Raw genomic sequence first — 25,028 nt, 5'->3', positions numbered from 1 at the left:
AACTCCCAGCTCAACTCTACACCCCCCAACCATAATTAAAGGGGGTGCAGAAGTAGTTGTTGCACCTAGGTCCAGAAGGTCCCTCTGATGCTTGTGATGAATACTGTTGTTCACCCATGACACTTGCAGACCTTGTTATAGATATTGCATTGTGGCCCCAGTAACTTCAAATTACATCTTTGCAACCCAATAACTCATGTACTTTTTTCCTTTTTTTTGGATTAGTACTATTCTCATAGAAATGTCATTTTTGGAGGCAGGTTTCCAATGTGTCTGTACGGTTAGTAAAAAGATAGACGCTGCTCTTAAGATGCAGCTATAAGGCGAGGGCACCGTGACCAGGTCCTGCACTCCAGATAGTACTATATAAATAGCGCATAATGAGAGCAGACCAGGAGAAAAATGAATAGAAAATCTATTTTCTTGTGTTACTCCTATTCTCGTGTCCTTGAATTTTTATGATTATTTGTCTAGCCTCTTCTATTAGATTCTTCTTACCATAGACAAGCCCGCTATTTGTAGTTTATGTACAGCCGACCGCTGCTCTGCAACGGCAATGATGTGTGCTCCAGGGGCGACTACTTTTTTCGTTTGGGAAGTAAGAACGGTTGGTACTGCGTATTTAAATGAAATTTGTGGTGGAGATGCAAATGTGATCCTTGGATTTAGGGTGGCTTCACACGGACGTATTGGTGCGCGTAATACGCAGATAATGGAACCCGTTGATTTCAATGGGTTCCTTCTAGAGATGAGCGAGTATACTCGCTAAAGGCAATTGCTCGAGCAAGCATTGCCTTTAGCGAGTACCTGCCCGCTCGAGACGGAAGGTTCGGGTGCCGGCAGCGGGCAGGGAGCTGCGGGGGAGAGCGGGGCGGAACGGAGGGGAGATCTCTCTCTCCCTCTCTCCCCCCCGCTCCCTCCAGCTGACTGCCGCTACTCACTGCTTCCCTGTGCCAGCAGCCGAACCTGCAGTCTCGAGTGGGGAGATACTCGCTAAAGGTAATGCTCGCTCGAGCAATTGCCTTTAGCGAGTATATTCGCTCATCTCTAGTTCCTTCACATTTCCTTTGTGTGCATTTGCGCACCAAGGGTCTCCATCAAAATCTGTAGGAAGTGCGCAAATGTGTGCTCAATGCATGTACAAATGCGCAATACACTGCACAGTTCTATGAAAAAATGAGCACACCTGGACCTCATTAGGCTAAATAGCCATTTAAATCAGATAATGCAAATGAACATGCCCTATATTGCAATGCATATGAACAATTTGTCCTAGGAATGGGGCCTTAAAGTGGCGCACATGTTACAAAATATCAGAATGCTTGCTGAATGGATGAATACACTGTGGCAAACCACTAACCTCAGCCTTATGCTACTACTGTAAAGGAGTCACTGAGGGATACTACTATTACTGTGAGGGGGTCAATGACGGGAATTATTACTGTGAGGGGGTCACTGAGGGGTACTACTATTACTGTGAGGGGGTCAATGACGGGAATTATTACTGTGAGGGGGTCACTGAGGGGTACTACTATTACTGTGAGGGGGTCAGTGACGGGAATTATTACTGTGAGGGGGTCAATGACGGGCACTATTACTGTGAGGGGGTCACCGAGGGGCACTATTACTGTGAGGGGGTCAATGACGGGCACTATTACTATGAAGGGGTCACTATTACTGTCAAAGGGTCACTGAGGGGGCACTATTAGGGCTTATTCATACAGGCAATTTTAACATCCGAGTGCGGTCCAAGTTTTAAACTAGCACAGACCCATTAACTATAAAAATGTCATATAATAATTTATTATAATGCATCATTTAATACAATTGTGTCTATTATATGAAGAGGTGCAGGCCTCATCATAGGAACATCTCGGTTCCTACACAGAAATCTATGCTAGCTCTGGCATAAATTACACATATATTTGTCGGTCCGTGCAGCCATGCCCCCTCCTGACAAGCCACTTGACCTTTTTGGGAAAGTGGCGCAGAACAGCGTACAACTTAAAAGGTTACACAATTTTTGTGCAAGCAGGGCTTGCACCAAATTTTGAGACCTTTTTTTCTTACACAAAAAAAGGGCTGATACATCTCCCCTAAAGTGTACATGTACGATATTTTTCCACAGCCCGATGGTCCATGTTAGAGAGTTAGGGCATGTCCTATTCTGCTGCGATTCTTGAACCAGATTTGCCCATTCAAGTGAGTGGGTGTTAAAAACGCACTCCTATAGCATGTATATGCACTCCTTTTTTTCACGCACCAATAGCAGTCTTAAATTACATCATTTTGGTCGCTTTTCATATTTTATGTGCGTGAAAACTGCTGACACGTAAAAACGGAACAAAAATTGAAAAAGATACATACCCTCGCAGTGAAATCAGACAGTTCTCCACTGACTAAAATTGCATTCATTTGTGCTTAAGGGGTTACAATTACTAATAGGGGACACAAAGGGAGTGGTTTAGCCAAATGGGGTGTGGCTTAATTACAAAAACCTACCATTAAACGACTTTTCCAAGACCGGAAGCAGCAAGAAAAGCAATTAGAGACTCTTCTCCTTCCATGGGTTAATATTACATGCACTATTTGTCAATAACTGTCCAATAATCCAGAATATTTGGTAATCTGGCACCCACTACAGTATATACTGTACAAACCTATGAAACTCCCTGACTTTCGAAATCATTGAAAAGTGTGAAAAAAGGATATTCTAGTACCATAAACAGCACAAAGCACAACCATCCACTTGGGACGGATTTCCATGACAAACACTTGTGGGCCATTTATCTCAGCCATTCCTGGATTCTACAAACACGTCCCATCCTCTTCCTACCCATAATAACATTCCAGAAGACCAGATCTGTCTCTGACATGAAAGCCCCAGCAATTAGCCTGGAGGAAGCCTTTGTATTAACTGCACTCTAAAACAAAGGCACAAAAGAACAGTAAATGATAGTAGTTTAGGCCAGGCCGCCAATAGGGAAACCTCAAGACAGATTCTCACCCCCTCACTTCCTCAATAAACATGTCTGTAAGGCATTCCAGAAAGAGCCAGTGCAGGTAATGGTCAGCAAGGTATGCCAGACATGTAAACATGGGCATCTGGACACTACCAGGCAGATCTATAAATGTAGTCACACTTGTGGCGGCTCTCATTAGTCACCAGCATATTACTAGAATCTGCCCTTACTTCTACATAAAGTGTTCCGCAACTTTGTAAATACTTTGCCTTCCTTATCTTGTACTACTGATTCCAAGACTATTGCTTTTCCATTCATGTCTTGACTTTTGCTGTTTTACTATTTCCAGACTCGGATGACAGTAAAAGAGTAATTTACATGGGTCTTATACCGAGCTGTAATAGGACACTAATAGAATAAGGCAAATTCAGCATGAGTCCGATAAAAAAAAATTCACTCGCCTACCAAAAGTAATTGGACACCTGAGAAAGAATCAAAAGTAGTATTTATTTCCATGTGTTAATACTTAGTTGGACCTCCTTTGGACCTAATGACATTGGATACTCTACATGGCATACTTTCTACTAAAATCTGATACACTTCAGCTGGTATTTCCCTCCATTCATCCTACAAATGTCTGGCATGTTTTCTCAAAGAACATGCATTGGCGCATTTGCAGTGCTGCAAGGAGCGTTGTCATTGGATAGTTGGAAGAACAAGATAGCCCAGCAGCACACAAATATCTTCTTACCCAGTATGGAAGGGTGAACTAATGCAAAACGCCACACAATGAGCTATGAACCAAAGCTCAAATAAAGTCCAGTGTATCCATGCAAAAAGTGGCAGCATACATGGTGTATTATAAAATCACCAATCCTTTATTGACTCCGTGTGGAGAAGAGACAATGTTTCAACCCTTCTGGGTCTTTGTAAAGTCCAAAATGCTATGGCTACTCCAATGTATATATACCATAGGGCACCAATTAGCCAAGCCATCATTGGATAGTTGAGCAATGGAAGAACATGACGGATCACGCTGCTCCATCTTCAAATCAGATGGATGTACCTGGGTTGGGGGGTGCCTGGAGAACGCCTTTTGACTGAATGTGTTGTGCCAATAGTTAAGTACGGTAGAAGTTCCGTTATGGTTTGGGGATGTTTTATGTGGCATTGTCCCGCTCCGTTGGTTGTAGTGATAAGAACCATGAACACAGAGATGTACCTTACAGTTTAGATCAGTGATGGCGAACCTTTTAGAGACAGAGTGCCCAAACGACAACGCAAAACCCACTTATTTATCGCAAAGTGCTAACATGTCAGGGGGCGGGGCTTATCATGCCGAATGATTTTACCTCTGTTGTTATAAAAAGGACAGGGCTTTTTCAAAATAGACCTGGTGCAGATTTTGACTGCTTTTTGGATACAAAAATGCTGTAGAATTTGCCACGGACATTTCCACTGAGGAAATTCTGCAGCACACCTCAGTAGTAATATTGACTCCCACAGTGGCCTCAGTAGTAATAGTGACTCCCACAGTGGCCTCAACAGTAATAGTGTCCCCCAAAGTGGCCTCAATAGAAATAGTGACCCCCTCATCCATAATAGTGACCTCCACAGTGGCCTCAGCAGTAATAGTGACTCCCCCAGTGGCCTCAGCAGTAATAGTGACCTCCACAGTGGCCTCAGCAGTAATAGTGACTCCCCCAGTGGCCTCAGCAGTAATAGTGACTCCCACAGTGGCCTCAGCAGTAATAGTGACTCCCCCAGTGGCCTCAGCAGTAATAGTGACTCCCCCAGTGGCCTTAGCAGTAATAGTGACTCCCACAGTGGCCCCAGCAGTAATAGTGACTCCCACAGTGGCCTCAGCAGTAATAGTGACTCCCCCAGTGGCCTCAGCAGTAATAGTGACCCACACAGTTGCCTCAGCAGTAATAGTGTCCCCCAAAGTGGCCGCAATAGTAATAGTGACCCCCTCAACCGTAATAGTGACCTCCACAGTAGTTCCAGTAGTACTACTAAAACTACAATACACTATTTGTACCTAAAAACTATGCAATTAAAAAATACAACTCGCCGCGTAAAAAACAAACCTTTATACCGTTATATCCATGGAAAAAATGTAAAAGTTATGGCTCCAGGAATGCGATGATAAGAAAAAAAACCTGAAAAATTAGTTGGCCATTAAGGCGCAAACAGTCTTAGGTCACTAAAGGGTTAAATCATGTCTGACAGTCTGTGTGTTTACAAGGGCCATCCATCCAAAGTCTGTTAGTAAATATGGATATAAATGCAGAATGTATATCCCCACTGTGATGATGTAGCATGCTTGGCATAGCAGAACGTACCATAAAGACCCTCATATACAGTAGCTGATTACGGAGGGGCTGGCCGACCTTCTAATATATATGGGGCTGCAGTTTTTCTCTAGGGATGATGTTGAGGTAAAGAAGGATCAGGGAGGTTGGCTTTAAACACCCAATCCATAGGAGATAAGCTGCCGCCAGAACTCTCTGGTGGCAGCTTAATTCTTTAAACACATGAGTGCTTAGCCGAGTGGAACATTTATGTTTATGGGGGGACCAGAGTTAAACATCGGCCACTTTAATCCTTTCCAGTCCAATTTGTATCCTGGTTTTCCTAGGGGGCTTACTCTTTTTCTACCGTTATACAACAGCGCTATCTGCTGGCTAAAGCCAGTACTGCATGAGGTGACACGTTGGATAGGCTCCAACAGCAGAGAGGCCGGCAATATACAGTAAGAGAACCCCGACGGACGTATTCCAACATCGGAGCTGTACAGCCTTAAATCATAATGTCTTCAGACGTCAGACAGTGGATTGGAAAGGGTTAAGACTTATGTATGATATTTTTGCTGGAGTGGCATGAGGACTTTGATGATGAGATACTGAAGTAGGCAAAAGGGAGTCAGACCCAGACTGATAGCTTGGATAACTGTGTACACAGACATATCCTGGGTGTCATGAGGCGGTATAAATAGTCAACTGTAAACTATAGCTGTCAGAGGCGCTCCCTCACTTTCGATCCCTGAGAAGCTGCCCATGGCTGTTTGCACTTTTAGACCATCTCGGCCCAATCTAACGAGTGCCCATCGAAACACATGTCTATCAGTGTTTGCTGCATTTTCTTTCACCTGGGTCCCAGGAATCGGCTTAGGGGAACAAATGATCGCTATCATGATCTTTCATCCCCATAGGCTGGCTGTAAACTATGTTGAGAAAAGTATTGGGACGCACATAGAAGGTGATGAAATTTGATTTTATTCACATTTTTCACTATGTTGTTGGGCCACCTTTGGCCTCAATGACTGTAGTAACCCTCCTAGGCTGCTTTGTACTAAATTCCAATAGATGTGTGGAGGGATCTGCCTCCACTCCTCGAGGAGATCTTTAGATTGTGATGAAGGGGATGTTGGGCGTGTTGGGCGTGCACGGATATGGTGTTCTAATTCATCCCAAAGATGCTCCATGGGATTGAGATCTGGACTTTGGGCTGGCCAATGAAGCCTGCAGATGTTCTGTTCCTCAAACCCAGCCTCAACACGCGTTCTGTATGATATGGTGCTCGGTCATGTTGGTAGAGACACGGAGCTGTATAAAGTATTGCCACAGGGTAGGTAATGTACCCATTGGCGTTAAGGATGGAGTACAGTGTAATTAATAGCCCTAGTCCTTCCAGCAGAAACACCCCCACACCATAACAGAACCACCTCCAAACTTCATTGTTGGGATGATGCAGTCGCAGAGAAACTGCTCTCCATGCAACCACCACACCCAAGTGCGGCCATCCGATCAGAAGATGGTGCACTGAGATTCACCCATCCACAATACTTGCTTCCACTCATCTACTGTCCCAAGAACGAAGCTCCAAGCGCCATCATAGGCGCCTCTGTACATTCACTGCTGTGATGTTGTGCTCAGCCGCTCGTCCATGGTAACCCTTTACATGAAGTTCTCTACGGATGGTTTCAGTACTAATAGATGTTCCAATGGTCCATGAGATCTCCTAAGCGAGTGTTCCTCCACACAATGTACATGATGCCTTCCCAGCTCGTACAAGGCTTTATTGTCCACATTCTATCAGTTTATGAGGTCTCCCCAAATGTGACTGCACTGCACACACGAGATAGTTTCCATTTTCGATTAACATTGCCAGCAGTGGACTTTGGAAGGTTCAAAGCGCTGTGATGTCCCATACCGTTGGAAGTCTGTCAACTCTACACCTCGTCACAGCCTGATGGTTTCTGCAACAGATAGAGTTGAGTATCTATATGTCTGGTCAGAGGTATGCAGGCACGGAGGCTTTGGATTCAGTATCTGATTTGAGCCCTGTATGCAGGGGGTTCTGGTGTACATGAGAGTCTGGTCTGGGGTCTGTTTGCAGGGAGGGTCTAGTCTGGGGTATATATGCGGAGAGGTCTGGTCTGGGGTCTGTATACAAGAAGAGTCTCATTTGGGGTTTGCATGCTAGGGAGTCCGATTCTTGAGGTCTTTATACAGAAGAAATGTGGTCTGCAATCTTTGTAGGGGAATGTGGTATTGGGTCTTTATACATGGAGAGTCTGGTCTGGGGTCTGTATATATGAGGAGGGCTAGTCTTAGGTCTATATTTTTAATTTAGGATTCTGTTATTTGGTCTGTATTCATTTTAGGGGTAAAATGTACTATTTATGATTCAAACAACGTATTTCCTATAGAAATGGGTCCATAGCCGACCTTGGCTATGTGCAACCTGTGGTTCTTATAGAGAGGCACCAGGTGGATGGAGGCTATGGTAAATAGCTCCCCCTTTAAGTTTGCCTGGTCAAATAATGTTTTTCCTCCATGCAGCAGGATCTTGTGGAGTTACATAAATCATGCTTCTCCTGTCACTGTCTCCGTCCCTCTGATTTTCCGAGGCACGGCTGTCAGCCCATCAGTGCCATGCAACACAATCACCTAATTCTGTTGCTATATGTATGTTATGAGCTTGGTTCTGGTATTGTATGCACTGTATGTACTAAGGTTGGTTCATTATATATACATATGTTAGGCCGCCTCCACACGAATGGACTTGCGTTGCGGAATTAGCGGTCGTCGTCCGCACTGCGGATCCGCAGCAAATGCTGTTCATAGCATCCTATCGGTAATCAATTCTTCTTGCACACTCACAAAAACCAATTGCGGTTTCCGCGAGTGGAGGAAAAATCGCAGCAGGCTCTATTTTCGTGCGGATTCCGCATAGGCGGCTTCCATTGACGTCAACGGAAGCCATCCGACCTGTGGCTCCTCCGCAATTGACATTGCAGACAGGTTGCGGAATTTGTGTCATCGTCTAGTAACGTCACAAGAAAGTTAAATAGTTTTTAAAAAATTGTACTGCACATATCTGACGGCGGCTCGCCGCAGCGATCTGCAGTACAGAAAAAAGAAGAACATGATAGGTACGTGCAAATGCCGGCCGGGCACAGGGACAGATTTCGCTGCAGGCTTCCGCATGCGGAACTGGATTTATTTGTGTGCAGGCGGCCCTAGGTGTTTAGTTCTGGTGCTTGGCTCTGGTGCTGTCTTTATGTTATAAGTCTGGTTCTGGTGCTGTATTTATGCACTGAGGTTTGTGCTATATTTATGTACTGAGATTAGTTCTGGGGCTGTATGTAATATATGAACTTGGCTCTTGTGCCACATTTATGTTATGAGCTTGGTTTAAGTACAGTAATTTTTCATTGAGCTGTCTCTGATTGGTCACAGTGCTCAGCCAATCAGAGGCAGCACTCACTCACCCATTTATATATTCATGAATAGGTGAGTGAGAGCTGCCTCTGTTTGGCTGAAGGCTGTGACCAATCAGAGGCAGCCCATTCAGCAGGCGGGGATTTTAAATCCCCGCCTGCTGAATACTACAGAAAGCAGTTCAGGAGAACTGCCGGACGGACCCGGCTGAGCCCCGGCAGCTGCAAAAAGGTGAGTATATGTTTTTTTTAAATTTTTCACACATTTTTGCATGGTTTTCAGGGAAGGGCTTATATTTTAAGCCCTTCCCCGAAAATTAATACAGCGCGTGCCGGCAGCCCGGCTGTATTGCCGGCTCCATTGAATTCAATGGGCGAACATCGTTCTTCTCTGCCACAGCTGTGGCAGAGGATAGCGGGCAGCGCTTGTGTGACTGAGCCCTTTCGGCTGATAAACGCTGCTAGCAGCGTTTTTTTTCAGCCGTGACGCTGGCCTCGATCACGTGATTTTTTGGACTGCATCCGTTATGCGATCCGCAAATCGCATGAAAAATCGCCCGTGTGACTGAGCCCTAAGCGTAAAGCCTATGCCTGTGACTACTTCCTTTATACCAGCATCGGCCATTTATAATTCACCTACCAGATGACAGGGAAGCTGTGGGGAAGTATATTGGGATTAGGCCTTCATCCAATGGGTGTGATTGGGCCACTCTCATACAGGCCGTTTTTTACAGCATTTAGCGCAGCGTTTCAAACACCGCACCAAACGCTGTAAAATGTCTCCTTTGATTTCAATGAGCCTTCTCAGATGAGCGCTTGAGCACGGCATTTCTAATGCTGCGATTTTCGAAAGCTGTCTGCTCTATTTTAGTGTGTTTCAGTGATTTTGTAACGCACCTCATCACCCATTGCAATGATGGGGTGGGTTAAAAAATGCTGTAAAACGTGCGATTAAAAACCCTGTAAAACACCACATTTTTGCAGACGTCTGTGTGAGATAATCCTTAGGGCTCATGCACATGGCCGAAGAGGACAAAGTCAAAGACCTGTATCTTCCTGGAAAGTCTGCTGGTTATTGCTACATTGTTGCTCTAGTGAAAGCAAACCTGATAAGGTTGTATGTTTAGGGATTATTACCTTAAGGTGGCTTTAAGTTACACTGGCCAGTAGTCCCTGAATAATCACTCAACAAGCGATTAGGGTGATGTCACGCTTAGTTTAAACAGGAGTCATTTACTCTTCACTATGAATGGAGGCGAGAGCTGGAAGAGGTCTGACAGATAATCACTCCTATCTGAAAGCACAGAAGCGATAGTCGCTGGGATAGCTGACCATAGTCGCTGGGATAGCTGACCATAGTTGTTGGGATAGCTGACCATAGTCGCTGGGATAGCTGACGACAGCCGTCTCGTGTAATGGTGCCTTTACACAGGACAACTATCCTCCGAATAATTGCTCAAACAAGCGAATGTAAGTGACAGTTGTTCTGTTTAACCCTTTCCAATCCAATTTTGGATTCAGGGTTTCCGAAAAGACTTTCTCTTTTCGCTGTTATACAACAGTGCCATCTGCTGGCTAAAGCCAGTGTGTGTGCACCAGAGAGGCCCCGATAGCGAAGTGGCTGGCAATAGAGGGTAAGAATACCCTGTCTGACGTCTTCTGACATTGGAGCTGTACAAGCTTCAATCAGAATGTAGGAAGACGTCAGACAGTGGATTGAAAAGGGTTAAACATGACAACGAATGGAGTAACGAGCGAGAATGTGTTCCTTAGTCCGCCTGTCCACGGCCATGACGGAATATCGCTAGCGATATTCCGCCGCGGGGAAAGAGGGGGGGGGGGGGGGAGGGAGCACTGACAGGTCTCCGAGATGAGCTATCTAGTAGATAGGCTCATGCGAAGAATCGCCGCAAATCGCAGCATGCCGTGATTTCAATCCCGCGAGCGGAGAATTGCTATGACTCTCCGCTTGTGGATGTCGGGCTGCGCTTTCCGTAGTTAGCCTATAGAAAGCTTTTCATAGGTAATAAATAGAAATTGCCTGAAAGCGCTGCGGAATAAGTTGGCGCTATACAAATAACAAGATTTTTTTTTTTCATAGCGTGATCCGCGGGCGATTTATCGCAAGCGGATCATCCCCCCCCAGGTAGACGGGCAGCCTAAGTTAATTTGTTTCAGGTCACCTGAAAATAGTCGCTCGTTGATTAAATATTGTCTGGTGTAAATGGGCAGTCACATGTATCAACTTTGCAGGGAGGTGTGCCTTCGCTCGACGTCCGCCTCCCACCGATCTCTGATTGGCTCCTGAACATTTTGCACGCCCACTTAAAGCTCATTGGTTCCTGAAAACATATGAATTCTTGCAAGTGACCCTTGACTGAACAGTCACTACTTCTAGTCTTCGAGAGAACACTCACTACTACGGACATTGGCTGGTTTTGCTCTTCGAAGACACTCTCACTACAGCACCGACTGTTTAGCCGAACCACAAAGAGACCGCGAGTGTTCACTTAACGGTCACATATATTTATATGCATTCAGTGGACTCGGCAACATCATGCCTCCTGACTGGTCAACGAATAATATTCCGACCCGTGTAAATGCTCCCAACAATTAATTCGGTGATCGCGAAATTGGGTAAAAAGTGGACAGCAATCGCTCCGTGTAAAAGCACACAGTCATCGTACACGTCCGCGACTGTTCTGTGCGATTATTCACAGGGTAGTTGTCACCCTCAGCAGTTTCCTCATATGTTCTGCTCAGTGGCTCCAAGGTGAAGATTCCCTTTAAGACAACCAACCGCACATAGCAGCTTTTTTGGAGAAGTCGCTTCCAGTGAGTCACATGGAATGAAATCCGTCCCCTCTCCCGGGGATTTACAGCGCAATTAATCTTCTGAGTATTGTTTGATTTCACAGTTTTGTGTTTCCTGCGGTTTTATGACCCGATGTTCGGAGATAATATTCTGGAGAGTCTCATGTTCCTGCAGGCTTTTTCATGGATGTTAAGCAGATGGCTGGCAAATACCTTGATTAGCACTGTGGATTGTCCTGCCTGCCAAGTTGTCTTGACCTGAGATGTCACGGTGACCTATGCAGGCAACCTGTGCTCCGCAGCATGTGATGCTACCTTCTGCATCAGCTTCATACAGTCGCTGGTACCCATAGAAACCAGACGGCTGCTCTATGAATGAATACTATTACAAAACCGTATAAGCGGGGAGGGGGGAGTACGTTGGGGGGGGGGGGGGGGGGCTTAAGAGCTCCGCCACGTATGGGCACTGTGCTCTCAGATTTCTCTGCTCCCTTTTTCACTTACTTGAGAATTTGCATGATTTGCGTATCATTTACCGGATATATAAAATCTCTGTTTGCTGTCAGTGAACGTGTAACGGCCCTGGTTACATTCAGAGGCTGCAAACTGATGCAGATGATACATTGTAGCTATGGATCAGGAGGAAGTAGGCAGTTGTGTCTGACTGTTCACTAGGGTTGGGTTCACACAGGGCGTATTCCTGGCGGAAATGTCGTGGTTTGGCCTCAGCGAAAAAACGCAAGATTTCCGCCAGGTAAGCGCTAAGTGCCGCGGGTTTTGAAGTGGCCCGGCCGCACGCTTTTCCGTTGTGGCCGGCACTCCCATTGAGGAGAGCGCGTCCGCAGTGGAAAAAGAAAAGAATGGACATGCTGCGGACGGCAAATCCCCTCCGCAACGGATTCGCGGTCCCATGTGGACGAGATTTTTGAGAAATCTCGTCCACATGACTGGCTAAGCCCGGGATTAGCGGCCACAGGCGGACTCGCGCGGCGAAATTCCATATGGAATTTCCGCAGCAAATCCGCCTTGTGTGAACCCAGCCTCAATAGTCACCCCCATCTATTAGCACGTTGGACCACGTCTAGTATCACGTTCTTCAGTAATTCAGTGTGGCGTCCATTCACAGGTGCCAGATGAACCAGGAAGTGCCAAGAAAACATTCCCCACACCATTACTGCACCTCCATCAGCCTGAACTGATGCCACTTGACAGGAAGGGTTCATCCATTCATGCTGCTTGCCCCAAATTCTGCCCTCTCATCAGCATGGTGTAATGGGGCTGCGGGGTCCAATAGAGGATGGGCATAGCAAGCTCAGGGCTCTATTCACTGCGTATTATGCGCGCAAAAGTCACCCATGTGAAACAGATCTAATACGCAGTGAATAGAGCCCATTGATTTCACATGCATGTATTTTTCTTGCGCATTTCTGGTCTATTTTTGTGCGTATTTTGCATATGAAAACAGCACATATTGAACAAATTACATGTGTTTGCTGATTGCAGTCAATGTGCATGGTTTCGCACTCCTAAAATACAGTAAAACAGGCACACCCATTGCGCAAATACGTAGTGCCCATGTGACACCAGCTTTTGCCTTTCATCCACTGTACTATTTCCATTCACTGACAGCAAATAGATGTTTTTAAAATGGTAAGGAATTGGGGTATACTGGCTTCAGTAAATAGGTCATTAAAGTTACACAAGTGTATACGATTTTTCAGTATACAGGGTGAGACAAGGAAAGTTAGGCCGGCTCCACACTCTTGTGAAAGCTTCCTAAAAGCAACCAATCACAGCACGGCTTTCATTTCCTATACTGCTGAGGTAAAGTGAAAGCTCTGCTGTGATTGGTTGCTATAAGCACCACACTCATATGAAAGCTGTCTGAGAGAAAATCTCTGTTGCCCATAGCAACCAATCACAGTGCAGCTTTCATTTTACCTCAGCAGTGTAAGAAATGGCAACCAATCAGAGTACAGCTTTTGTTTTGCCTCAGCAGTATAAGAAATAGCAACCAATCACAGCGCAGCTTTCATGTTACCTCAGCAGAATAAAAAATGGCAACCAATCAGAGCACAGCTTTTATTTTCCCTCAGCAGTGTAAGAAATAGCAACCAATCACAGCGCAGCTTTCATGTTACCTCAGCAGAATAAAAAATGGCAACGAATCAGAGCACAGCTTTCATTTCACCTCAGCAGTCTAAGAAATGAAAGCTGCGCTGTGATTGGTTGCTATGGGCAACAAAGACAAATCTTCTAGGCAGCTTTCATAAGAGTGCGGTGCCGGCCCACTTTTCCATGGCTGCCCTGTATATTGTGTATCAGTTCCTTGCTGTTTTCAAGATCTCTGCTTGCAGTCATTGAGGTCATAGTTATCCTCCAGTGGATATAAATAGTTATTATTATTATTAGTGACATTCTCAGATATTTTGGGACGTTTTTAGTAACCTTTTTCTTTTCATTCGCAGGATTTTCGGGCAACTGTGTTGGATGTGGAGAGAAAGGCTTCCGCTACTTCACTGAGTTCTCCAACCACATCAACCTTAAGCTGACCACACAGCCCAAGAAACAGAAACACCTGAAGTATTATCTGGTCAGGAACGCACAGGGATGGTTAACAAAAGGCGCTCTGATCTCCTGGAAGGGGGCCGCAGGTGAGCTGCAGTAGTACGAGGACTATTGGCCGGGGGTCGGTCCGTGCAGTCAGCCCCAACACCAAAGGAAATACATAAAGCATAATACTGCCATAATACTACCATAAAATAGCACCATAGAGTGCCTTATATTATACCGCAAAATAGTACATTATAGTGCCATCAATTTACTGCCACATAGTGCCTTCATAATAATACAGCACAGAGCCACCAGATAGTACTATACAGTGCCAATACTTTACTGCCACATAGTGCCTTCATAATAATACAACACAGTACCACCAAATAATATTATACAGTGCCAATACTTTACTGCCATATAGTGCCTTCATAATAATACAGCACAGAGCCACCAGATAGTACTATACAGTGCCAATACTTTACTGCCATATAGTGCCTTCATAATAATACAGCACAGTGCCACCAGATAGTACTATACAGTGCCAATACTTTACTGCCACATAGTGCCTTCATAATAATACAACACAGTACCACCAAATAATATTATACAGTGCCAATACTTTACTGCCATATAGTGCCTTCATAATAATACAGCACAGAGCCACCAGATAGTACTATACAGTGCCAATACTTTACTGCCACATAGTGCCTTCATAATAATACAACACAGTGCCACCAGATAGTACTATACAGTGCCAATACTTTACTGCCACATAGTGCCTTCATAATAATACAACACAGTGCCACAAAATAGTACTATACAGTGCCAATACTTTACTGCCACATAGTGCCTTCATAATAATACAACACAGTACCACCAAATAATATTATACAGTGCCAATACTTTACTGCCATATAGTGCCTTCATAATAATACAGCACAGAGCCACCAGATAGTACTATACAGTGCCAATACTTTACTGCCACATAGTGCCTTCATAATAATACAACACAGTGCCACCAGATAGTACTATACAGTGCCAATACTTTACTGCCATATAGTGCCTTCATAATAATACAACACAGTGCGACCAGATAGTACTATACAGGGCCAATACTTTACTGCCACATAGTGCCTTCATAATAATACAACACAGTGCCACCAGATAGTACTATACAGTGCCAATACTTTACTGCCATATAGTGCCTTCATAATAATACAACACAGTGCCACCAGATAGTACTATACAGTGCCAATACTCTACTGCCACATAGTGCCTTCATAATAATACAACACAGTGCCACCAGATAGTACTATACAGTGCCAATACTTTACTGCCATATAGTGCCTTCATAATAATACAACACAGTGCCACCAGATAGTACTATACAGTGCCAATACTTTACTGCCATATAGTGCCTTCATAATAATACAACACAGTGCGACCAGATAGTACTATACAGGGCCAATACTTTACTGCCATATAGTGCCTTCATAATAATACAACACAGTGCCACCAGATAGTACTATACAGTGCCAATACTCTACTGCCACATAGTGCCTTCATAATAATACAACACAGTGCCACCAGATAGTACTATACAGTGCCAATACTTTACTGCCATATAGTGCCTTCATAATAATACAACACAGTGCCACCAGATAGTGCTATACAGTGCCAATACTTTACTGCCACATAGTGCCTTCATAATAATACAACACAGTGCCACCAGATAGTACTATACAGTGCCAATACTTTACTGCCATATAGTGCCTTCATAATAATACAGCACAGTGCCACCAGATAGTACTATACAGTGCCAATACTTTACTGCCACATAGTGCCTTCATAATAATACAACACAGTACCACCAAATAATATTATACAGTGCCAATACTTTACTGCCATATAGTGCCTTCATAATAATACAGCACAGAGCCACCAGATAGTACTATACAGGGCCAATACTTTACTGCCACATAGTGCCTTCATAATAATACAACACAGTGCCACCAGATAGTACTATACAGTGCCAATACTTTACTGCCATATAGTGCCTTCATAATAATACAACACAGTGCCACCAGATAGTACTATACAGGGCCAATACTTTACTGCCATATAGTGCCTTCATAATAATACAACACAGTGCCACCAGATAGTACTATACAGTGCCAATACTCTACTGCCACATAGTGCCTTCATAATAATACAACACAGTGCCACCAGATAGTACTATACAGTGCCAATACTTTACTGCCATATAGTGCCTTCATAATAATACAACACAGTGCCACCAGATAGTACTATACAGTGCCAATACTTTACTGCCACATAGTGCCTTCATAATAATACAACACAGTGCCACCAGATAGTACTATACAGGGCCAATACTTTACTGCCACATAGTGCCTTCATAATAATACAACACAGTGCCACCAGATAGTGCTATACAGTACCAATACTTTACTGCCACATAGTGCCTTCATAATAATACAACACAGTGCCACAAAATAGTACTATACAGTACCAATACTTTACTACCATATAGTGTGTAAGTCATAGCACCACACTGTGATACAAGTAGTACTATACAGTGCCAATACTTTACTGCCACATAGTGCGTAGAACGTATGCCAGCACTGTGTACATAAAATAGGAAGTGCCAACAAATTCCACCTTATAGCTCTTAAATTAATTCTGCCACAAGGTATCGCATAATAGTACTGCCATATAGCGTGTAAGTCATAGCGCCACACTGTGCCACAAATACTTCTGTACAGTGCCAATAATTTACTTGCCATGTAGTGTGTAAATAATGCTACCACACAGTGCCACAAACATTACCATCCAGTGCCAATAGTTTACTGCCATAAGTCCTACCTCACAATGTCACAAAATAGTACTGTAAAGTTCTAACAATTTTTCACTACGTAGTGCCTAAATAATACCACCGCCTAGTGCCATGATATAGTAGCATGCAATACCAACAATTTACTGCCATGTAGTGCCTAGATAATACTACCTTACATAATCACATAAACATACCATACAGTTCCAATAATTTATCAACATATACCGGTAGTATGTAAATAATACTACCACACAGTGCCACAAATAGTACCATACAGTGCCAACAATTTACTGCCATATAGTACCTAAATAATACTGTACTACCTTACATTATCACACAACAGTACCATACAGTTCCAACAATTTGTCTCCATAGAGTGCATAAATAATTCCCTCACATAGTGGCACAGAATAGTACCATGCCATGCAGTACCAACAATTTACTGCCACACAGTGCCTAAGTAGTACTAACTCACATAAACATATAATGGTGCCATACAGTGCCAACAACATACTGCCATATAGTGTGTAAATAATACTATCACACAGTGCCACAAAATAGTATTACATAATAGTACCATACAGTTCTAAGAATTTATCACCATATACTGTAGTGCCTAAATAATACCACCACCACATACTGCCGTGAAATAGTACCATGCAGTACCAACAATTAACTACCATATAGTACCTAAATAATACTACCTTATATAATCACATAATAATACCATGCAGTTCCAAGAATGTATCGGCACTCTGTGGTCAGTGTGAAGAGTGCATGATTTTAGGATTTACAGAAATCACCAAAAATTCGTGAAAAAATTCTTAACACAAGAATGTGATTTATATAATGCTACAACAACGTTATACCTTGCAAACATTTGCATATGATAGCTGTACTTATTACCTTGCTAGGCTAATTGTATTAATGTTGTTTTTTTTTCTTTAATCAACTCTATATTTGATGTCCCTGAAGAGGTAAGAAGCCGCCATTCTTCTTCCAGCATGTGTTCCAGCAGCGGACAGACTCTGCTGGACAGTTCTGCTGCCATGATGAATAAGATGAGTGACCCCGCTGTACACATGACAAACGGCAGTCCCTTGGCGGCAGGTAATGGTCATGCCAAGTGCTTTATATTGCTTCATAACGACTTATATTTACATGTCCTAGACCTAAGAGTTACATCTGCATAGAATGTATCAACATATACTGAGTTGCCACTTTAGTGGAGACCCCGGCCCTTTCACAATTGGAGCTTCCCTGTATGAAAATTAGCCCTGTGACCCTGGAGTGCAGCATAAAATCAAGTGACAACATTTCCGTGGATCAGTTTCAGTGTGAATCCACATTATATTGGAAAATCCATTGATCTGAGTGACTTCCAACAAGACCTGGTCATCGATGCCAGACTAGCCGGGGTCGGGATTTCATTGGCATCCTTTTCTCATGTAGAGGTGTGGAGAGTATACCAAGAATGGTGTAGTCAAGGAAAAACATCCAGTAGAAGGGGCATAAACAACTTGTCGATGAAAGGGGTCAGAAGAGGATGTCAAGAATCGTTCTAATAAACAGGTGGTTCACTGTCAAGTAAGGCGGCCAAATGCAATGCTGGTGCTCCAACTAACGTGTCTGAACACACAGCGCATCATTCTTTAGCATGGATGGGCTATAACAGCAGATGACCAGTTCTGTCTAAAAGAAACAGAAAGATGAGACTCCAGTGCAAAAAACATCTCCTGGTCAGATGACTCCAGATTACTGTTGCACCATGCTGATGATGGTGGGGGGTAATTTGGCACGAGCAGCATGAATGGACCCCTTCCTGTCAGGTTACAAAGGTTTAGGCTGCTGGAGGTGCAGTAATGGTGTGGGGGATGTTTTCGTGGCACACGTCTGGTCCTCTAATACCTGAGGATGGACACCATGATGAATTGCTGTGGTCCTGAAGAAGGTCCAACGTGCTACTAGATGGGTGTCTCCAGTAAAGTGGCCATTCAAGGATTTTTAGTCCTTTCCAAAATCTGGACAACCAAAAACATCACTGCTGAACGGAGCCAGAACGGCGGTTGCTGATGCTTCATCGGTAACGGTTTTTTGTCATTCAGACAAAGACGCAACGTGTCAATTCTTTTCTCGTTTTCACAGCGGCCTCTCGCATCTCTATGGGGAGAGAAAGCCACAGCGGAATGCTAATGGCAAAACCGATCCAAAACCCGCAGCAAAATGCCACGGCTTTTGAAGCTGCGCCTCTCCGGCGGAATTCTCGCGGAATGTCAATGTGGTCATTACGTGAGAATTCCGCTGAAATTCTCTCCTGTGTGAACCCAGACTAACAGTGGTTTCACACGGGGGCGAGAAAATAGCGCGATTTTCGCATGTTACGAAAGTCAGCAAAAAAGCAGATTATGAAACCAATGATTTACAGCGGCTTCCATCCCATTGGTGATGTTTTAATTTATGCGATTTTGCAAAATATTGCGGCATCCTGTATCTGTCTACAATGTGCAATTTTTTTTATCTTCCATATTTCCCTATGGAGCCTCCTTTTTGTTGAGTCGCGATGCGATTTTTACAGAAAGTCCTATTGACTTTTGCAATAAAAAACTGCGCTATTTTATCGCGGGTGGCAGCAATGCAATGTGAGACTATTCTAAAAAAAAAGCACTGCTGACGCCCAAAAATCACGGGAACAAAGATGCAATTTTGCCGTGATTCTCTCACGGAAAAATGGCTCTCGTCCGTATGGAGCCAGCCTATTGGCTGACAGCAATACAAAACGCAAGTATGTGAAGCCCGCGGTTTCCAGTCGGTTCCTTTACATTAGTTATGTTTGGGCTGGTGCTATGTTGCGAGAAAAGACATTCACGGCATGCTCAACACTGCCGCGATTTGCCATGTTTTGTAGCCCATGTTTCCCTATGGAGCCTCCTTGTTTATCGCATCGCTTAGCATGAACTTGCGATTTTTGTACGATGCGGTGTGATTTAAACATTTGAAAGTGCTTCGGTATTAGCACTCCCATGATAAAATTGCGCAAGAAATTCGCTGGTAGCAGCGACTAGAGATGAGCGAGCGTACTCGGAAAAGCACTACTCGCTCGAGTAATTTGCTTTATCCGAGTATCGCTGTGCTCGTCCCTGAAGATTCGGGTGCTGCTGCGTCTGACAGGTGAGTCGCAGCGGGGAGCAGGGGAGAGCGGGCGGGAGAGAGGGAGAGAAAGATCCCACCTCCGTTCCTCCCCGCTCTCCCCTGCAGCTCCCCGCTCCGTGCCGGCACCCGAATCTTCAGGGACGAGCACAGCGATACTCGGATAAAGCAAATTACTCGAGCGAGTAGTGCTTTTCCGAGTACGCTCGCTCATCTCTAGCAGCGACACAATGTAAGATTTTTTTCACAAGAAAAAGCATCACTGATGCTACAAAATCTCGTGTACAGAGCTGCGATATCGCAGCGATCATGTAGCGTTGAGATTGCTATCGCCCGTGTGAAAAAGGCCGGCTACAGACAGCTACAATGATCAAAAATATTAGTTAGGAGTTTTTGAAAGGGGGGAGTTAAAACCGAAAGAAAAGGCCACATCCTTAAGGGGTTAAAGAGACCCCAAACTGAAGATCTAATAGATAAAAGCTGAAGTATGATGAGATACCAATAGATACAAATGTTTTGCAGGAGAAAATGGATTTCCACAAGTGCAGAATGGAACTTCTTCTCAGAATCTGAACATCTCATATTGCAATCAGCAGCCTGCAAAGGTGAATCCATCTCCACAGACCAGACTGGCAGTATTAGGTAGGTGATACCTGGCTTCTACGATGTCATGCCTGCAAATATAACCTTAGCGAAAACATCTCACGCCTTCACCTCGTAAAGGGGTATTCCCAAAATTGACTTTTATCACCAATCTACACCAGTGAGACCCCCACCAATCCCAAGAACAGTGATCTCTTCTCATCACTTTGGGCTCGCTGCACCCACCTGCAGTGACGGGAAGAATGAGTGGGGCGGCAGTCACATGTGTGCAGCACCGCTGCATTCATTTTATGAGTACAAGCACTCCGGTATCTGTGGCAGTCCCAATGGATATGAACAGAGCTGCACTACAAATGCGTGACCACCACTCCACCCAATCTCCATGTTACTGCAGTATTACCACAGTGAGGAGGAGAGGGTGATGTGGGATTCCCATTTTCATGATCACTGGGGGTCTCAATGTTGAGAACCCACCAATTAGACTTTTATCCCCCATACCTACGAACACTTGATTGATAGGTGGCCTTGGGCGGCACCCCCCCCTCCCCACTGATCTACTATTGATAACCCGTCCTGAGGATACAATACAGGGATTATATATATACAGAGATGTCCCAGTAAAGAGATCAGAAACAGTGATGTTACACTATATGGGTAATACACACAGTGATGTCACAGCACAGGGGTAATACACACAGTGATTTCACACAACAGGGATAATACACACAGTGATGTCACAGCACAGGGATAATACACACAGTGATGTCACACAACAGGGATAATACACACAGGGATGTCACAGCACAGGGGTAATACACACCATGATGTCACAGAACAAGGATAATACTGTATTCTCACAGCACAGGGATAATACACTCTGTGATGTTTCAGCACAGGGATAATACAGTAATCTCACAGCACAGGGATAATACACACAGTGATGTCACAGCACAGGGATAATACACACAGTGATGTCACAGCACAGGGATAATACACACAGTGATGTCACACAACAGGGATAATACACACAGGGATGTCACAGCACAGGGGTAATACACACCATGATGTCACAGAACAAGGATAATACTGTATTCTCACAGCACAGGGATAATACACTCTGTGATGTTTCAGCACAGGGATAATACAGTAATCTCACAGCACAGGGATAATACACACAGTGATGTCACAGCACAGGGATAATACACACAGTGATGTCACAGCACAGGGATAATACACACAGTGATGTCACAGAACAGGTGTGATACACACAGGGCTGTCACAGTGCAGGGATAATTCACACTGGTGTCACAGCACAGGGATAATACACACAGTGATGTCACAGTACAGGGATAATATACACAGTGATGTCACAGCACAGGTATAATACACACAGTGATGTCACAGCACAGGTATAATACACACAGTGATGTCACAGCACAGGGATAATACACACAGTAATGTCACAGCACAGGAATAATACACACAGTGATGTCACAGCACAGGGATAATACACACAGTGATGTCACAGCACAGGGATAATACACACAGTGATGTCACAGCACAGGGGTAATACACACAGTGATGTCACATAACAAGGATAATACTGTATTCTCACAGCACAGGGATAATACACACAGTGATGTCACAGCACAGGGATAATACACACAGTGATGTCACAGCACAGGGGTAAATACACACAGTGATGTCACATAACAAGGATAATACTGTATTCTCACAGCACAGGGATAATACACACAGTGATGTCACAGTACGGGGATAATACACACAGTGATGTCACAGCACAGGGATAATACACACAGTGATGTCACAGTACGGGGATAATACACACAGTTATGCCCCAGAACAGGGATAATACACATAGGGATGTCACAGTACAGGGGTAATGCACACATACAAACATATCCCAGTGGGCCACAGAAAGTAGGCCGGCACCACACTCTTATGAAAGCTGTCTAAAGGGAAATCTGTGTTGCCCATAGCAACCAATCCCACCACAGCTTTCATTTTACCTCAGCAGTATGAGAAGTGACAGCTGCGATGTGATTGGTTGCTATGGGCAAGTATATTGTTCTTTATAACATTTACACAATAGATGGACATTCACATTTTTAAACTTTAACTTTTGTTTTAGTCCCACTAGGGAGTTGAACATCTGAATCTGCAATCCGTTCTATAATAAATTGCAATACTAATTGTTTACTAAAACTATTTATTACATCCTGTCAGTGTTATACTGACAGGCAACCTATCGGCACTCTGTGGGATGTTGGTAAAAGAAGGAGACTCCTTTGTCTCTCAGACTAAAAAATAGGGGTCACGGAGAGCGCCAAACACTTTATACGTAGACCACAATAATAATCGTGTGGTAACTCACCTGGTGCAAGGCATATCACCCTAAGGTGATTATGCCTGCACCCAACATCCTGGTGTGCTCGTAGCAGTTACTTTATCCAGGATATACCAGAATCAAATAAACGAGAAAATACAACTTGCTGGAGAGCTGCAGGTCACAGTAAAGCTCCGTTCCTCATCAGAGGTCGGATAAAATCAAAAGAAAACTACAGGAAAAAACTATAGACCTGCGCTACTTTATATATAAAAGATCAATAATGCATGTCTCAATAACCAGTGTTTAGATAGAGACAAAAATTTTTTTTATTTCATACAAATAAAAGAAAGAGGTCTCAGCCTCATATAGTAGTATAAAAATACTTGCGGGATCCTATGCGACGCGTTTCGGCGTGGTACACGCCTTTCTCAAGCATACAGATACATCAACAAACAGAGGTATAAATAGAACTAAATAAATTACATACCTATTGCAAAGCATCATTAATCATGAGTAAGTTGCGGTGCGTGGTGCTGTTATGGGCGAAGGAAGATGACGTATTATCCATCATGACGCGCTGTATGGCGCCCCGGATGCGGCATATGTGGCCAGCATCGGGGACCATAATGCGTCTCATGTATTTCGAGACCACGCCTCCCTGAGCGCGGCGGTGCGTTCCATTGAACGTTACACCTTACTGACTGACGGCACGCGCCGTGGTGACGTGGCTCAGGGTGTCAGGTCATATCTCACCGAAGTGAATATGGAACGCAGCGCTGCGTTTCAAAGGACGTTAGAGCGACAGATCATGTGATTTATAATGGCACTACGTGCTGATTATATAGGGGGCTATTAATTGAACAACAACGTTTTAAATAGAACGCTTCATGCGTTCTTAATCAAACTCTTCCATAATGATATTATATTATTATGCATAACTCAAATCACTTATGTGAATATAGAAAATAAAAGATAATAAATAACAACCATCGCTTAATATACTGGGGTTAGAACTAATATATTCATAAATATATGTCAGATATGTATATAAAATATATTTACGTATTAATTATTAATATGTATGTTAAAATACATGTGTAAAATAGTTGTGTATATATAGGCTAATAGTATAGGTGCTGCGGTTGTTAGAGACTTTCATATATAAGCAGATTGGAATAAGAGGCTGTTGATGCTAATGAATAATGCGTAATGCTTTATTTCTCCTGTGGGGGAGCTGCAGGGAAATTATTACTTTCTGATGGATTCATAATGGATTGCTGCCTCCAGCAGGATAACTTGTAAGCAATTCATTGCTAGATAAGCCGTCAGAAAAAAATGGGATTGTTAAAGTTAGATAACCCTTTTACAGAAGTTAGGAAATATGACTCCTGTTAGTGTGTATTCCTCCTTAACCCTTTGCAATCCAATTTTGGATTCAGGGTTTCCTAGGAGTTTTTCTCTTTCTGCCATTATACAATGGTGCCATCTGCTGGCTAGAGCCAGTACTGCGGTATGGGACATGCCGGAGAGGCCCCCCGACAACAGAGCGGCCAGTAATATACAGTAAGAATACCCTGCCGGACGTCTTCTGACATCGGATCTGTACAGCCTTCAATCAGAATGTCTTCAGACGTTAGACAGTGGATTAGAAAGGGTTAATACAGTAGGTTTGCATCACAGCTGGACACTTTTGTAGCAAACTTCTTATGACTGTACATCTTGTCTGAGGTTATACTGTCATCGGGGTGCTGTTGTATATTTAACACTTTTGCTTCTGTTGTTCGTAAGGAAATGTTACCAACTCTGGCCCTCCAAAGAAACGGCACAAGGGCTGGTCACCAGAATCGCCCTCTTCCACAGATCCCAGCTATTCACAAAACAACTATCACAATGCAAGCACCTATGGAAAAGTTGGTAAGTAAATGGAGCAATTCCATTAACCCTTTCTAATCCAATTTTGGATTCAGGGTTTCCTAATAGGCTTTCTCTTTTTGCTGTTATACAACGGTGCCA

At 43.9% G+C, this 25,028-nt stretch overlaps 1 protein-coding gene across 1 annotated transcript in view; it reads left to right on the top strand.

The window, feature by feature from the left end:
- The window catches only part of GREB1 (growth regulating estrogen receptor binding 1), a 101,404-nt gene that overhangs the window by 15,145 nt on the left and 61,231 nt on the right, over positions 1-25,028 (top strand). The window contains exons 4-7 of the mRNA XM_066597185.1: positions 13,974-14,159; positions 17,891-18,025; positions 20,585-20,704; positions 24,804-24,929. Of these exons, the coding sequence (XP_066453282.1) occupies positions 13,974-14,159; positions 17,891-18,025; positions 20,585-20,704; positions 24,804-24,929 (567 nt within the window). The remainder of the gene's footprint in view (positions 1-13,973; positions 14,160-17,890; positions 18,026-20,584; positions 20,705-24,803; positions 24,930-25,028) is intronic.

The sequence above is a fragment of the Eleutherodactylus coqui genome, chromosome 1 (assembly GCF_035609145.1).
Source record: "Eleutherodactylus coqui strain aEleCoq1 chromosome 1, aEleCoq1.hap1, whole genome shotgun sequence".
Lineage (NCBI taxonomy): Eukaryota > Metazoa > Chordata > Amphibia > Anura > Eleutherodactylidae > Eleutherodactylus > Eleutherodactylus coqui.
Note: the sequence above shows the minus strand (reverse complement) of the source record. Positions and strands in the feature narration are given on the sequence as shown.